This window comes from Ovis aries, chromosome 2 (assembly GCF_016772045.2).
Source record: "Ovis aries strain OAR_USU_Benz2616 breed Rambouillet chromosome 2, ARS-UI_Ramb_v3.0, whole genome shotgun sequence".
NCBI lineage: Eukaryota > Metazoa > Chordata > Mammalia > Artiodactyla > Bovidae > Ovis > Ovis aries.
Window position 1 is genome coordinate 118,806,382 of NC_056055.1, and position 16,427 is coordinate 118,822,808.

Here is a 16,427-nt window from a genome sequence, read left to right on the forward strand (position 1 = left end):
AAAAGAAGCCAGGTTTTTAATTGCCTGATTTGAAATCACCGAGGAAGAAAAATACAATTATGTCTCTATCAGAAATTGATGCTCAGGACTTCTTGGTGATCCAGTTGTCTAAGGCTTTGCACTGCCAATGCAGGAGGCCCAGGCTCAGTCCCTGGTTGGGGAGCTAGATCCCATGTGCCACAGCTAAGTAAGACCCCATGGGCTGCCATGACGATGCCACAGCCAAAAAAAAAAGGATCCTCAGTGCCTTAGAACATTATTTCAGCTGGTCCAGGAAGAGGGGGAATGTGCAGTTACAAATTACACGTTCTGTAAACCTCAATTGGGATAACAAGAGAAATAAGTAGAGTATGATGTAGAGGGAAGTTAAGAATTATTACTTTCTAAGAAATGTATTTTTATAAATCTTAAGAGTTGAATTGAGCAACCAGATATGGCCAGGAATCTAGCAACCAAATGCTGCCTGTTTTAGGAAAATGAAGAAATGGTTCACATCAGAGAAGCTGGCGGTGAAGCTTCTTACTGAAGACCAGTACAGGGAGCAAGCTGATGCCGCCACAATCTGCGCCCTGGAGGAGCTCCGCCAGGCCTGCCGCAGCCCCGGCTTCCCATCCTGGCTGGCGGTCTCCAGGCTCCAGGAGCCGAAAAAGTGAGCCTTGCCCCGCTGCCCACACCACGGCTGGGTTGGTGTTACCCCGGAAATAACACGACAGTTTGGATCAGGTGCTTAAGGCTAGAAACACAGCTTCCCGGGTAACATGACACGGAAGCTGTCGAGCTTCTTTTGCTTCAGTGTTCTGCATTGCACCTTAGAACTGTCAGGGTCGGAGAAAATGTTGATCTGATGTATTATATAGGGAAGGCCATAAAGACCACTCATAGGAGAAGGGAGGCAGAATGGGATGCGTCCTCTGCTTCTCATGCTTTAGGGGTGGAAACTCATTGATAAAGTTCACCAAGAAAGAAATCTCTGCCCCAGCCTCTGAAGCTTTATCCAAACAGCAGTGCCCTCAAATTAAAAACTGAAGGGGGAAGGACACTAAAGTAGTGAATCAATAATACATTGAATGAGAGAGAAAAGGAATTAGAAAACAGGAGTGGGCCTGTTTAGCAGCGCCTGGTGCTTCCAAGTCGGCCTGCTTCCTGGTCCTTCCCTGAGCGTCTGGAGGAGCACACAGCCTTCTTGTTTTCACACCCACTGTGCAAATGCCAGCCTCTACTGATGCAAAGCCAGATTTAATTAAGGGGGATAAGCAGCCAGGGAACATGATATCTTCCAAACAAAGCTTTCTGTGATAACATTAACTTTATTTGAAATAAATACTAGGTTTGCGGACTTTGTTCTGGGAGGAAGCCACTTGTCGCCCGAAGAAGTGAGGCTCCATGAGGAACAATATGGCCTTGGGGGCGCCTTCTTGGAAGAGCAGCTCTTTAACCTGAGGACTCCTGACAGTCTGCCTGCACAGTGACTTCATCCTGGACAAGGAAGTGGGCATGCGCAGGGATGCAGAGCTGTTCCAAGGAGCAGTGGCCAAAGCATTCGCCACAGAGAAACATCAAACCATACTGGAAAGGAAATCTAAACTTTATTGAAGATAACTGATCCTTCTTGGTCAGTTCTGTGTATTGTCCTGTAGGTGGCCACTGAGATCGTGTGACGGTCATGATCGCTTTGCTTGAATGAAGACTCTCGTTAGGAACAAGGGAATCGTGTTGATCTTCAAAGGTCCAAGTAATGTGAATAAGTTCCTTGTCAACTCCAAGGCACTAAGGTGTCTCTTAAACCCCATAACCTGCAACAAAATAGTGCGTTGCTCTTCCTGTGTGTTACCAATGTAAGGGCTGGAAGAGACCTGGGGTATCTTGGACCAATGTTTTCCAAAGTGTAGTCCACAGGATGCTACCGTGTTAGCCGGTAAGGGATCCTGAGGTCAACCAAGATGGATACATGATTAGACAAACATACTGCAGGACTTATCAGAGCCTTTAGTAATGCTAATGCCTGTTGTGTGAACCTCCTGAAGAGGAGAAATGGTGTGTAGCAGTCTCTGACTTAATTTGAAAACAGAACCCTTCTTTATGACATTAATATTCCTTGAATGTTTAGAAAATGCTGATGGTGGAGGAATGGAGACTTGGAAAAGTTAAATAACTTATCCAAGACCACAGAGATTTTTAGAGGCAGCTCTGGGACTAGAATTCCAGCCCTGCTTTTTCCTATGATTCAGGTAGAAGAGACTTCTAGAAGCAAGCTGAGGGGCCGTCTCTCCACAGCCTTGGGTCTTACAATAGTGCTGACGTATTTTTTTACTTTTTAATAATACCCAAGTAACTGATAGCTTCAATAAAGAGAAACATTTCCTAAGGTTATATTTTAAAGTTTTGACAGGACTTTTATATACATATATTAAAGATTAGAAGTTAGAATTACTTTTCTAAATTTTTTGTGTGTTGAAATTGTTGAACTACTTTTTGTATTTCTTTGTATGTTGAAATTTAACCTAAAGTTTACTGGCCTATTTTTAAAAATTGTGTAATTATATATAACAATTTCCTATGAAACAGATGTGTGTTCTTCCTTATAGAGAACAAATCTTTTTCTTGATTCATCATATTAATTCTGGAGTGAAGTGAGGGACTGATTGTGAGCTTTGACCCTGAGGAACAGAGGCCAAAACATAGGTCTGAGGAAAGGTCTGGACGTGGCACGACGACCCAAGGGTTCAGATGATGTTGAGCTGACTCTCTTTAGGAATCAAGTATGGACTCTCTTGCTGTGGGGGGCCACGAGGAGCAGCAGCATAAAGAACAAGACATCCCCGTCTCTCATCTGCGTTGAGTGAAGGGATCTGCCCTTCGCAGGTGGTTGGCATGGGTTCTGTGCCTCATGCCACCGTGGGCGTGTAGCTGGGGAGCACCAGGGAACCTTTGCTGTGTTCTGCTTCCACAGGCTGCCTCGTGAAAGCTCACTGTTGCTAGCAAATTGGACTGTTTGACACCAACATATGTGGGTGAGATGTAGTGTAGGTGGCCATGTTTGAATAATCATATCATTCTGTATAATTTTTTAAAGGTTTTAAAACATATATCACAAAAATTGCTTTGTGAACTAATAATACTCAGGGCTGGATTACAAAGGAGTGTCCATCTGACATTTAGGACAGTATTTGAATTCATGACTTTTTTTTTTTTTTAATCTAGAAATGTAAGAAATTTTAGATTTTAAGAGGTTTGGAATATTTGATATCTAAACATGTGAAACAGTTAAGACCCCCAGAATAGCATCAAGAAAAGACAAAGGATCTTACATTTTCCTGTGTGTGATTATTATTCCAGAGTTAAGAGAAGTACAGTGTTTAAATCACTTTTTTTTTTTTTTTTTGGTCCAACTGAGAGAAGGATCCTATGCAAAAATAACAGAATGGATGTAGAATTTTGGAGACACTTGCAGTGAGACAGGTATTTTTAGCTGACCCTAAGAGCCAGATGCTTTCTGTATTTTTTTATTTTCTCTTTTACATATTTTTAATAACTTTTATTGAGATATAATTTATATACCATATAGTTCATGTATTTAGAGTGTATAGTTCATGATTCTTAATATCTTCAGAGTTGTAAAACCATTGCCATAATCAATTTTAGAACATTTCCGTCACTCTGAAAAAAACCACTGTGCCCGTCAGCAGCCACTCACTGCTTGGCCCCCGCCTCCTTTCCCTGAGCCACAGCACCTAGAGGTCTGCTTTCCGCCTCTATACGTGCGTATTCTGAACGTTTCATATCAGTGCATGCATGCGCGCTCTGTAGCTTCAGTCAAAAGCCTCATACAGTTTGTAGCCTTTGGTTTCTGGCATTTTTCATTTAGTATAATATTTTTTTTAACTTATTTTTTAATTGAAGGACAATTGCTTTACAGAATTTTGCTGTTTTCTGTCAAACCTCAACATAAATCAGCCATCAGTTCAGTTCAGTCACTCAGTCGTGTCTGACTCTTTGTGACCCCATGAATCGCAGCACGCCAGGCCTCCCTGTCCATCACCAACTCCCGGAGTTCACTCAGACTCACGTCCATCGAGTCCGTGATGCCATCCAGCCATCTCATCCTCTGTCGTCCCCTTCTCCTGCCCCCAGTCCCTCCCAGCATCAGAGTCTTTTCCAATGAGTCAACTCTTCGCATGAGGTGGCCAAAGTACTGGAGTTTCAGCTTTAGCATCATTCCTTCCAAAGGAATCCCGGATTGATCTCCTTCAGAATGGGCTGGTTGGATCTCCTTCCAGTCCAAGGGACTCAAGAGTCTTCTCCAGCACCACAGTTCAAAAGCATCAGTTTTTCGGCGCTCAGCCTTCTTCACAGTCCAACTCTCACATCCATGCATGACCACAGGAAAAACCATGGCCTTGACTAGACGGACCTTAGTCAGCAAAGTAATGTCTCTGCTTTTGAATATGCTGTCTAGGCTGCTCATCACTTTTCTTCCAAGGAGTAAGCATCTTTTAATTTCATGGCTGCAATATCCCCTCCCTTTTGAACCTCCCTCCCACCTCCCACCCCATCCCACCCCTCTAGGTTGGTACAGAGCCCCTGTTTGAGTTTCCTGAGTCATACAGCACATTCCCGGTTGGCTATTACATATGGTAATGTAAGTTTCCATGTTACCCTCTCCATACAGCTCACCCTCTCCTCCCCTCTCCCCATGTCCGTAAGTCTATTCTCTGTCTGTTTCTCCATTGCTGCCCATTTTTCTAGATTCCATATATATGCGTCAGAATACGATATTTATCTTTCTCTTCCTGACTTACCTCACTCTGTATAGTAGGTTCTAGGTTCATCCATGTCATCAGAACTGACTCAAATGCATTCCTTTTATGGCTGAGTGATATTCCATTGTGTATATGTACCACAGCTTCTCCATCCACTCATCTGTCAGTGCACACCTAGGTTGCTTCCATGTTATACCATTATAAATAGTGCTGCAGTGAACAGTGGGATCCATGTGTCTTTTTCAGTATTTATTTCCTCAGGGTATATGCCTAAGAGTGGGATTGCTAGGTCATATGGTGGTTTTATTCTTGTTTTTTAAGGAATTTCCATACTGTCTTCCACAGTGGCTCTATCAGTTTACACTCAACAGTGCAAGAGCGTTCCCTTTCCTCCACATCATCTCCAGCATTTATTGTTTGTAGCCTTTTTGGTGATGGCCATTCTGACGGGTGTGAGGTGATGTCTCATTGTAGTTTTGATTTGCATTTCTCTCATCACTTCATGGGAAATAGATGGGGAAACAGTGGATATGGTGTCAGACTTTATTTCTTTGGGCTCTAAAATCACTGCAGATGGTGATTGCAGCCATGAAATTAAAAGACGCTTACTCCTTGGAAGAAAAGTTATGACCAACCTAGATAGCATATTCAAAAACAGAGACATTAGTTTGCCGAGTAAGGTCCATCTAGTCAAGGCTATGGTTTTTCCAGCGGTCATGTGTGGATGTGAGCGTTGGACTGTGAAGAAGGCTGAGCGCCAAAGAATTGATGCTTTTGAACTGTGGTATTGGAGAAGACTTTTGAGAGTCCCTTGGCCTGCAAGGAGATCCAACCAGTCCATTCTGAAGGAGATCAATCCTGGGATTTCTTTGGAAGGAATGATGCTAAAGCTGAAACTCCAGTACTTTGGCCACCTCATGCGAAGAGTTGACTCATTGGAAAAGACTCTGATGCTGGGAGGGATTGGGGGCAGGAGGAGAAGGGGATGACCCAGGATGAGATGGCTGGATGGCATCACGGACTCGATGGACGTGAGTCTGAGTGAACTCCGGGAGTTGGTGATGGACAGGGAGGCCTGGCGTGCTGCGATTCATGGGGTCGCAAAGAGTCAGACACAACTGAGTGAGTGAACTGAACTGAACTGAATAATGAGCGATGTTGAACATCTTTTCATGTGTTTGCTAGCCATCTGTATGTCGTCTTTAAAGAAATGTCTGTGTAAGTCTTTTTCCCATGTTTTGATTGGGTTATTTTGTTTTTCTGGTATTGATATGAGCTGCTTGTGTATTTTGGAAATTAAGTCTTTGTCAGTTGTTTCATTTGCTATTATTTTCTCCCATTCTGAGGGTTGTCTTTTCACCTTGCTTATAGTTTCCTTTGCTGTACAAAAGCTTTTAAGTTTAATCATGCCCCACTTGTTTACTTTTGTTTTTATTTCCATTACTCTAGGAAGTAATGGGAGAAGGCAATGGCACCCTACTCCGGTATTCTTGCCTGGAAAATCCTATGGACGGAGGAGCCTGGTGGGCTACAGTCCATGGGGTCGCAAAGAGTCAGACACGACTGAGCGACTTCACTTTCACTTTTCACTTTCATGCATTGCAGAAGGAAATGGCAACCCACCCGAGTGTTCTTGCCTGGAGAATCCCGGGGATGGCGGAGCCTGGTGGGCTGCCGTCTCTGGGGTTGCACAGAGTCGAACACGACCGAAGAGACTTAGCAGCAGGAACTAATGAGGATCTTGCTTTGATTTATGTCATCGAGCATTTTGCCTGTTTTCCTCTAAGAGTTTCTGGTCTTATATTTGGGTCTTTAATCCATTTTGAGTTTATCTTTGTGCATGGCGTTAGGAAGTGTTCTCATTTCATTCTTTTACACATAGCTGTCCAGTTTTCCCAGCACCATTTATTGAAGAGGCTGTCATTGCCCCATTGTATATTCTTCCCTCCTTTGTCAAAAATAAGGTACCCATAGGTGCATGGGTTTATTTCTGGGTTTTCTATCTTGTTCTATTGGTCTGTGTTTCTTTTTTTATGCCAGTACCATACTGTAGCTTCGTAATATAATCTGAAGTCAGGAAGGTTGATTCCTCCAGCTCCATTCTTCTTTCTCAAGACTGCTTTGGCTGTTTGGGGTCTTTTGTGTTTCCATATGAATTGTGAAATTTTTTGTGCTAGTTCCATGAAAAATGTCACTGGTAATTTGATAGGGGTCACATTGAATCTGTAGATTGCATTTGGTAGTATAGTCATTTTCACAATATTGATTCTTCCTACCCAGGAACATGGAATCTCTCTCCATCTGTTTATGATTTCTTTCATCAGTGTCTTACAATTTTCTGTGTACAGTTCTTTTGTCTCCTTGGGTAAGTTTATTCCTAGATATTTTTTTTCGTTGCAGTGGTGAATGGGATTGATTCCTTAATTGCTCTTTCCGATTTTTCATTGTGAGTATGTAGAATGCAAGTGATTTCTGTGCATTGATTTTGTATCCTGCAACTTTGCCTAATCCACTAACTCTAGTAATTTTCTGATACTATCTTTAGGGTTTTCTATGTACAGTATTATGTCATCTGCAAACAGTGAGAGCTTTACTTCTTTTCCGATCTGGATTCCTTTTATTTCTTTTTCTTCTCTGATCGCTGTGGCTAGGGCTTCCAGAACTATGTTGAATAATAGTGGTGAAAGTGGACACCCCTGTCTTGTTCCTGATCTTAGGGGGAATGCTTTCAGTTTCTCACCACTGAGAATAATGTTTGCTGGAGGCTCATCATATATGACCTTCACTGTGTTGAGGTAGGTTCCTTCTATGCCCATTTTTTGAAGAGTTTTAATCATAAATGGGTGCTGAATTTTGTCAAAGGCTTTTTCTGCATCTATTGAGATTATCCTATGTTTTTTATCTTTCAATTTGTTAACATGGTGTATCACATTGATTGATTTGTGTATATTGAAGAATCCTTGCATTGCTGGAATAATCCCAACTTGACCATGGTGTATTAGCTTTTTGATGTGTTGCTGAATTCTGTTGGCTAAAATTTTGTTGAAGATTTTTGCATCTATGTTGATCAGTGATATTGGCCTGTAGTTTTTTGTGTGTTGTCTTTGTCTGGTTTTGGTATCAGGGTAATGGTGGCCTTACAGAATGAATTTGGGAGTGTTCCTTTGTCTTTGATTTTTTTGAATTCTTGTTTGAGAAGGATAGGTATAAATTCTTCTTTATATGTTTGGTAGAATTCCCCAATGAAGCCATCTGGTCCTGGACTTTTGTTTGTAAGGAGTTTTTATTATTTCAGATTCTTTTCTAGTGATCGATCTGTTCAAATTGCTTGTTTCTTTTTGACTCAGTCTTGACAGGCTGTATGTTTCTAGAAATTTGTTTCTTCTAGGTTGTCGAGTTTGTTGGCATATAACGTTACTTGTCATTTATCCCCCCATCCTCTTCAACTTATGTTTTTATTAATTTTATCCCTTAACTAATATCTCTAACCACTTAATGTTTACAGTGCATGTTGGAACTGAATGCCTTATTAGACAGCTTACTGGGTATATGTAAGCATGTAACACAGTACTGTAGTTTGGGAGCATACAGTGGATTTAAATGTCACAACATACTCAGAGAGCTAGAACTTGATTGGAGAAATGAGACAGCATTTGTGTCTGTTTGCCACACAAAAATGCTGGCAATATTTAGGGAGTGTGCACTGTGTAAGGGATGTCATTTACACATCAAACGTAAGGCGGATGCTGCGATGACCTTAATTTTACAGAGGAGGTCCCTAATGCCACATAGGCTACTTACAGGTGTGAGTCCCCACTGGCAGCAGTGAGACGCACATCCACACAGTGTCTCCACGGCCAGCACTGTTAAGGTCCTTGGGTTGCCGTCTGAAAGTGGGGACCTCCCTGGAGCCGCAGTGGGGTAAGTGGTCCTGCATTCACCACCTGAAGGAGGTGGGAGCTGAGTGAGAGCAAGGTACTCACCTGGACTGGCTCATATCTCCCCCCTCTGGACATCACCAAGTTTCCGGCTACTGTCTTATTTTAAACCACAGTTAGTCCTTGCATAAGGTAAGTCGCTTTGTGATTTGAGAGCCCACTTCCCCTTCCCCCTTTATTCTCTTTCTGTCCAGACACCAGCCTCTTTCCCGTCTGTCTGGTGATTTGGGATTCTTGAGCCAGGGGTTCACAGGAGTGCTCTGGGGCTTCGGAAGTAGCTTTCTCTGTTTCTTGCACCTAGGAACAGAAGAATTTCTGAAGAGAAAACCATCTTTTGCTTCCCTCCATTCAGCTCTGTCACAGCCTAAGAGTCGATGTGGAGTTAGGCCGTGATTCTAGGTTAGTCACTCACAGGAAGCCACACCCATTGTTACCGGGCGCTTGTTGTCCTTAAAACCACACCAGGTGGTGTAACGAAATGCCTCTTCACAAAATAATGTTAATTTTAGGGGCCAGCCTTTCACAGTGAAGATGAGAAAACTAAGACCCAGAGATCTCCCAAAGGTGGTTTCTTCCTGTTTCTGCATGTCCAGCATAATAGCCAGGAGCCGCATGTGGCTGTTTAAATAGCAAGAGAAATGAATTCCTCGGATGTACTAGCCACACGGCAGCCACTTAAGAACCGCCTGTGGCTAATGGCTGCCACACTAGAGGGTGCATCGAGCAGTGGGCATGTCTGCTGGCCCTTCCTGACTCCACGGCATTGGTCTTCAGAATCCCTGCTGACCTCCAAGTTTTCTCTGCAGGTTGCCAAACCTTCCAAGTTACCTCCAGCGTGGCACTCACGACTAACCGCCGGAGTTTGAAGGTGCTGGACTTCCACGTATCTGGAATATCTAGGGATCCTAAATGGAGCTACAACCATGCCACGTGAGTACCAGGCACATGACGGGCAGATTCAGAATGACCAGGGCTTTTCTTCAGACTCATTTTACCACAACAGAAGCAGGGAAGGCCTCCCTGCCTCCTGGGGTCAGGGAAAGTCCTGGGTAGACATTAGGTGGGTTTGAGTTTTGAATCCTTGCTTTGTGACCCAGGCCCCATAACACAAGCTGAGTTAGCTGCAGAATCCTCATACTTAATGTGGGGACAGTGATATCACAGCAGGTGGTTGTAAGGCAGAAGGATAAGGTCATCAGCACACAGCAAGCGCCCCGTAACAATGGGTGTGGCTTCCTGTGAGTGAGTAACCTAGAATCACTGCGTAACTCCCGATCCACTGCAAGGAATACTGCTTTAACAATGGTCCCAGCGCCATTGGCAGCCTCCACCCTGGCAGTTTTGGAGGAACTGCCATCAGAGCGAAGCAGTTCACCAGCATTCTGCTTTCCTGTGGCCCATGACAAGATGAATAAGCCAGTAAGGCTGTGATGTTCTTCCTGTGAATTCCTTACACTTTTCATGAGGTTTTTTGGTAGGTGGAGGGATATGTGTTAGTGTCTGTCATCTGTTATTCTACTGAAGGCTTTGAGCAATAGTTTACTAATTCATAACTAACCTCTTCAGATACCACAGGAGCTCAGCGCTTTGTGTAATTTACTTTTTCTGCAATTAAGGGAAAAATATGAAACAGGTCATTAAGGCAGTGATTGCCAGCCTGGGCTTTGTGACTTCCCTAGGTATTTCCAGGGGTTCTCAAAAGGGATTATAAAATTATAAAATCAAAATTTAATTTGCACTCTATTTTTAATGGCACTTTAAGGACAGAAGTCACAAAGTCTACAAACCCATGAAGGTGTCTGTTCTGAAAGGTTGGAAATTACTGCATTGTTGAGTCAGCTCTCACAGTAAATGTCTCATAATAAAGGCCTGTAGAATTTGATCTCATTCATTACAGAGCAAGGGACTTTTATTTGTTTGGTCACATCATTATCATTTAGGAAGTATTTAAAAATGGTATTTAGTTTTATTTGAACATGTCAACTGTGCATTTCCAAAACAGCAGGCTTTTCAGAGGAATAAATCAGAACTGTAAACACAAGACACAGAAGTTTTTTGACTTCCTACAGTCAGTTTCACAAATCCACATACTGTATATTCATAGGTGAGGTTCAGCCTGTCACCCATCTATTTCTATAATTACATAAGCATAATAAATACATCTGATTTTTAAAGGTCACTTAAAATGAGTTATGATAATTTACAGTACAGTACATTTCAGTCAAGTGCAAAAATAACTATTTGCTTAATTCTATTCCTTCCCATTTTATTTTTAGGCTGTGTTCTGTGGTGAAGCTAGATATCCAAGTGTCGAGTTCCTTCTCCCAGATGTTGTTGTGGGCAGAAGTGTGGTGTCGTGGGGAAGCCCTTACTTTACAGTTGGTCCTGCCTAATCAGGGTCAGAGAGTAAGGTGAGTTTTTCATTTGTAACTCTGTTCTTTTCTCTCCTCTCCTCTGTGCTCATCCACCGTATCGTACACACTGTATAACCGCCCTTCCTTCAGCTAAAGCAGCGTTCCCTTGCCCACAGCCCTCCCCCAAGGCTTCCTGTAACCTCAGCGTTCACTTTGAGCAGCAAGCTTGATGCAGGAGTCACCTGGCCACTGTCCTGACTGCAGCTGTAGCATTTAGAGTAGTGTGTTCATACCTGAACTGTCCAGTGTCTGACTGTGTCTTCACGGGAAAGAATAGACTGATACTTGTGTCTTAAGTCGTTGGAAAGTGTACTTACTTCTGTCTTTCCCACTCCTGGCTTCCTGTTCACCACCTTTTTTTTCCCCTCACCAAAAAAAAAAACAAAACAAAAACTGAGCCATTATGTAATTTTAAAAAATTGTATCCCTCCCCCAGGCACTTAAATCTCATACGGTTATTTGTAAGTAGTACTGCTTAATTAAAAGAAACCCTTAGGAATTCATTGATTTTGTGTTTGTTTTATTCCATCAGCTAATTAGAGCCCAAATCACTAGAAAGCTGTAAATAGTGATAGAGGCTATTTACAGTATCAATATATTTAGTAAACCTTTGTCTGTCAAGCCACAGCATACTGAGTTGGTTGGTTTATTTCAAATATTCCTTCCCCTGGTCTTAAAGGCCATTTAAAACAGAAGGCATTTTAAAGCTCAGCTTAGCTTGCAGTGGTCAGTAACAGCTTTTGCTGCTCTAAGAATTGACTATTTTCATTATATACCATACACATATAAAAATATATTTCCTAGAGATATCCCCAGTTTCTGACGAAACTTTTTCCTTTGTTTTTCTTTCTTATTAAACAAAAACATAGATGCTACCAACTTTTATCTGGTTACTTTTAAAATAAGTCTTATAATTTTTAAATGGTTCTTTTTAAAAGAAACAAAATTATAGATGTATTCTGTTTCCTCTCCGTTTGCATTAAGAACCAAATAATTAGAATAAATAATCAGAAGAGGGAACTTACATCAGCATTCACCTTGAAACACTTTCTTGTCCTCCACCCATTCAGTGTAACTGCTGGTTCCAACTCTTACTGCCCTGGCAGAGAAGTCCTGTGGTCCTTAACCTACAAACCCAAGAACCGAAAGCCCTCACTGAACTCCATTCTCCTCCTGTGACTCCGGTGGGGCTGTGGGAGGTGGCCTGTCCCTGCCAATATGTACTGTAGCTCCTTTGTGTGTGGGTGTCTCCTTGGCGATGAGTTCAGGTGTTAGAAGCGTGTGTGGTGCTGTGCCCCTCAAGTGAGGCGTGTCCTGGGTTCAGGCGCCTCTCCCTCTGTCCTGGCAGAGGAGCCCAGCTCCATGCAGGGTGTGAGGTGAGCGGGACGCCTCAGTGTCCCCCAGCGGCAGGCGGAGCCTGGTGGTCCTCACTGTCCTCTGTGCGCAGGTCCACACTGGGGTGAGCAGGGCTGCTCTGCGCCTGAGATGCGGCTGCTGGAGGGGATGGCTGGCTTCTGGGTGGGTCAGGGGGAGCCTCACGTGGTCCAGGCTGGGCTCCACCAGCTGCAGAATGTTTCTGACTCTCACTGGTCCCCTGGAAGGTAAAGATAGGACGTGCCCCATGGTCAGTGCTAGCAGACTTCCTATATGCTTTCAAGTGAGATAGAGGCAGCATGGGGAGAGCATCCTGAAGCAACCGCTTCAGGAAGCAAGTGATAGAGGAATAAGGGTGGAACGGCTTACCTTTCATCTCCTTTCCTATGTGCAACTGCCAAAGCCGCATGAAAAACATAAACACTGTAAGCAGATGTACCTTGTGGATAAAGGAGACATTACTACCACAATGCCTGCTGCTCCTAGGAGAACAGTCCGCATCAGCAGACGCCTCCTGCGCTCCCACTGGCCACTGTGGCAAGTCGCTGGGTGAGCAGCATGGGATGGAAACTCATGCTGTTTGCTGAGGCCAGAGCCTGCCAGGCTGGAAGGCACCTTGTCTAACAGGGAGTGAGGAAGGCATTCTCGGCCTTGGAGAAGGGACCAGGAAAAGAAAGGTCCTGAAGTGAAGAATCCTGATGTGTATTTAACTAAACAAGTAAGACAGAACATCCACGTAAAAAAAAAAACAGTAAACGAGCCCCTATGTGACCAGCTGGTTTGAGGGAGTACCTGTCACTCCAGAACATCACATATACCATGTCTGTAAAATACCACATTCCTGGTTTCTGAAAATCAGAAAATATGTTTTTGTTTTTCTTTAATGGATTGCTCTCTGAACTAATACCCATCACTTCAAAAAGTTTTGTTTCTGTAATTGACTCTAAAATGTGAAAGAAGAAATTGTATGATGACTTCTTTATAAGAATAAGTTATACCAGCTAGTTTTAATTCATCTTAACATACCAGAAAAAAAAGTTTAATGATGCTTAAGCCTCATAGGCGTCTGTGAAAATGGGGATAAGTGTCCCAAGTATGAAAACACTGCCTTTTGGGCAGAAGACCTCATTTTTCCTCCTGCTTCACCTCCTTCATACGCTCTTCCCACCCTCTTGTCCCTCTTGACTTGTGAGCAGAGGATTTGCATGAGTTTATTATCTTGATAGACCAAATAAGATCACGCATGGACTAAACGTTACCAGCAAAGAATCAGATTTGGTTTAAGCTATAGAAATATTATGTTAGTTTACAAAATTATGATCGATTAATTAATGTATTTCAAATTAAAGAAATTATCAAATTACTCTTTAAGTCTTCCTCCTTTATTTTTTTTCCTCCTATGTCCTCTGAAACTGCTCTAGATAAAACACTGATGATTCATCCCATGAAAGAGAATGATTTGATTAAAAAAACACAGGGACGTTAAACGCATTACTTTGGCTAAACTGTTCATAGAAGTCACACCTAATCATTTTCCAAAAATATTAATATAGCTTCAGTGACAATTACCTACAATGTTTTATCCATGAGATTCGACTCTACTCAGGAGAGACCACAACTCTAAGGGTAAGAAAAACCACACTTTTTATCTTTCAGGTGAGCCCACCAGCAAATCCACACTCCACTCAGTTGGGTATTGTATAAGACCCCTACAGTGGCTCAGAGTACTAACTAATTCATCAGATATTTATTGATGTACTACTATATAGAAAGTCCCCACTAGAATTTTTAAATTAGAGATTAATATATATAATCCACCAAGGCAAGAACCATATATCCACACAGTAGCTAGTGTCCATCAACACAGACATTGTAAAGAAATATAGAAAATCAGAATGAATTTCTTTCAAGAAGTACTGTCTTCTCTGTGAGGCCTTTCTGAACTGTGTAAGGCAGAATTTTCCCTCTATGAAACCTTGTATACACCTCTGTAACACAGTTGTCACAAAAGTACTGAAATTACCTGTCTGCATGCTTATTTCCCCGACAGACCTCCCAGAAGTTTCGCTGAGCGAATATCTGAAACAACCAGGCCTACGTAAGGGGGCGCAGCAGAGGACCTTTACCTGCAGAGGCTGTATCTCAGAAGCGCGGTTGTCCCTTGTGAGCTGCATCATCTCTTTAATCTGGTAGAGTGCGTAGGCAAAGGTCACCCAGGGAGAGGAACTGACCCCCCAGGCTGGCTTGTTCACATCCTCCTGTTCTTCCTGGTGCTTGGTTTTCTTGGGTGGAAGTCTGGGCTCAGTGCGTGGCATAACATCTTCTGTCTGTTGCTGGACCAGGTCGATGGTTGCTATGGGAACAGGGCTAGAGGGAACGGGAATCCTTTCTGCCAACATCGTCTTGTCTGGAGAGAAAATCATGTTTAAATCATTTGTCAGTTTTCAGTGTATTTAAACAGATGCATGTAAGTATATATAAATAGTGAAAAATAGACAGACAACCTCGATCAGCCCATGCCAGTGTGCTTGGGAATGGCAGCAAGCGGCAGTGTAGCAAAGGTGGCTTTCCTACCTGGTGGCGATTACTGAGCAAATGAATGTGATATCTGCCTTCCAGGTCTCCTTACAGAGCCTAACAGACACGACCCTATTTATGAAATGTATTGTTCGTGTAACAGTATGTTGTGTTTGTGGGGCATAGGTTATAGCTTCGGTATAACCACTTAGAGTACTGAAATTGTAAAGAGAAGCATCAAAACAGGAAACTCACATGACAGATGCTTTTATTAGACTTTTACTGAAGGCATGGACCAAGCTATGTAAGAGATATGATCTGGTTAGGATTATGGAAGAACAAGAGTGAGAAAAGTCAGTATTGGTCTTTCTTTCTGAGTAACTTGGAATTAAAATCTGTCATTGGGGTTTCTGTAACAAGTTAGTGTTTCTCTTAATAGAAGCACTTTGAGTACTTGAGGCAAATGCTCCTCAAAGGACAAGACACCGTAGAAGATGAGCCTGTTCCAGGACTCAAGAGCTGAGAAAGAATATTTGTTTTAATGGTTGGCCTTCTTCATTCAAAAAAAGAAAATTAAAAAGTTGATTGCCCAAATAAGTTGAAAACTTGTTTTCATCCACGTATTATATTGGATATAACCTTCTTGCCGTATAATAATTTTAATGAAGTCCATACCTAATCTGCCTGCAATGCAGGAGACCTGGGTTGGGAAGATCCCCTGGAGAAGGGAATGGCACCCCACTCCAGTACTCTTGCCTGGAGAATCCCATGGACCGAGGAGCCTGGTGGGCCACAGTCCACGGGGTCGCAAAGACTCAGACATGACTGAGCAGCTACCACTTTCACTCTCATGCCTGATTAAGGGAAAACTTCAAGTTGACGCTTAGGCTTTTTTTTTCAGATGAAGCTAAGGCACAGAGATGAATGTCACTTCCTGTCCCTAATAGTAAAATTACTGTATAGTCCTTTATGTATTTAAATTTTAAATCTCTTTAGAATACCAGAGAAATTTAAAACCAATACTTCCCCAGTACCTTAACAAGAGGAAGAAAACCCCAAGCTATTTAAAAAACCAGTATTCTTTTCAACACAGCAAGTGGTATCTCTCCAGCCATGGTGCACACGAGCTCAGAGCCATGCGGGTCTGTGGCACACTGTTAACACCTCTGGGTTTCTCAGGGGTATGTGCAGAACTCCCCTTGGCTTCAGCCTTTAGAACCATTAAGGGTCAATGCACATGTCTACCTTCTTCCTCATCTGGTACCGCCAGCCACTGGATCAGGGCAAAGAGCAGGAGGATCACCAGGCAGGCCATGCCGATTCCTCGGAAGGTTGCAGCAGCCCCTGTGAAAACAAGTGACGCTCTAGAGAGTAGCTCCTGGAAAGGCGGGTAGCCCTCACCCAGGCCTGCCCATATTCTAAAG

At 42.9% G+C, this 16,427-nt stretch overlaps 2 protein-coding genes across 10 annotated transcripts in view; one reads left to right on the forward strand and one right to left on the reverse strand.

Moving 5' to 3' along the window:
- Nucleotides 1-16,348, forward strand: part of NEMP2 (nuclear envelope integral membrane protein 2) — a 38,353-nt gene extending 22,005 nt beyond the window's left edge. For all 6 annotated transcript variants that reach the window (XM_042243616.2, XM_027964706.3, XM_015093322.4 and 3 more), the window contains 3 exons: nucleotides 473-649; nucleotides 1,328-9,628; nucleotides 10,975-16,348. In XM_042243616.2, coding sequence (XP_042099550.1) covers nucleotides 473-649; nucleotides 1,328-1,469 — 319 coding nt within the window. In that variant the 3' untranslated portion in view covers nucleotides 1,470-9,628; nucleotides 10,975-16,348. The remainder of the gene's footprint in view (nucleotides 1-472; nucleotides 650-1,327; nucleotides 9,629-10,974) is intronic.
- The window catches only part of MFSD6 (major facilitator superfamily domain containing 6), a 61,890-nt gene continuing 56,052 nt past the window's right edge, over nucleotides 10,590-16,427 (reverse strand). For 2 of the 4 annotated variants that reach the window (XM_027964707.3, XM_060409620.1), the window contains exons 4-6: nucleotides 16,249-16,347; nucleotides 14,613-14,893; nucleotides 10,590-12,706 (exon numbers count right to left, since the gene is read on the reverse strand). In XM_027964707.3, the coding sequence (XP_027820508.1) occupies nucleotides 12,503-12,706; nucleotides 14,613-14,893; nucleotides 16,249-16,347 (584 nt within the window). In that variant the 3' untranslated portion in view covers nucleotides 10,590-12,502. Of the gene's footprint in view, nucleotides 14,894-16,248; nucleotides 16,348-16,427 lie in introns of all 4 variants that reach the window. The other 2 variants (XM_027964708.3, XM_060409619.1) reach the window with 2 other exon arrangements.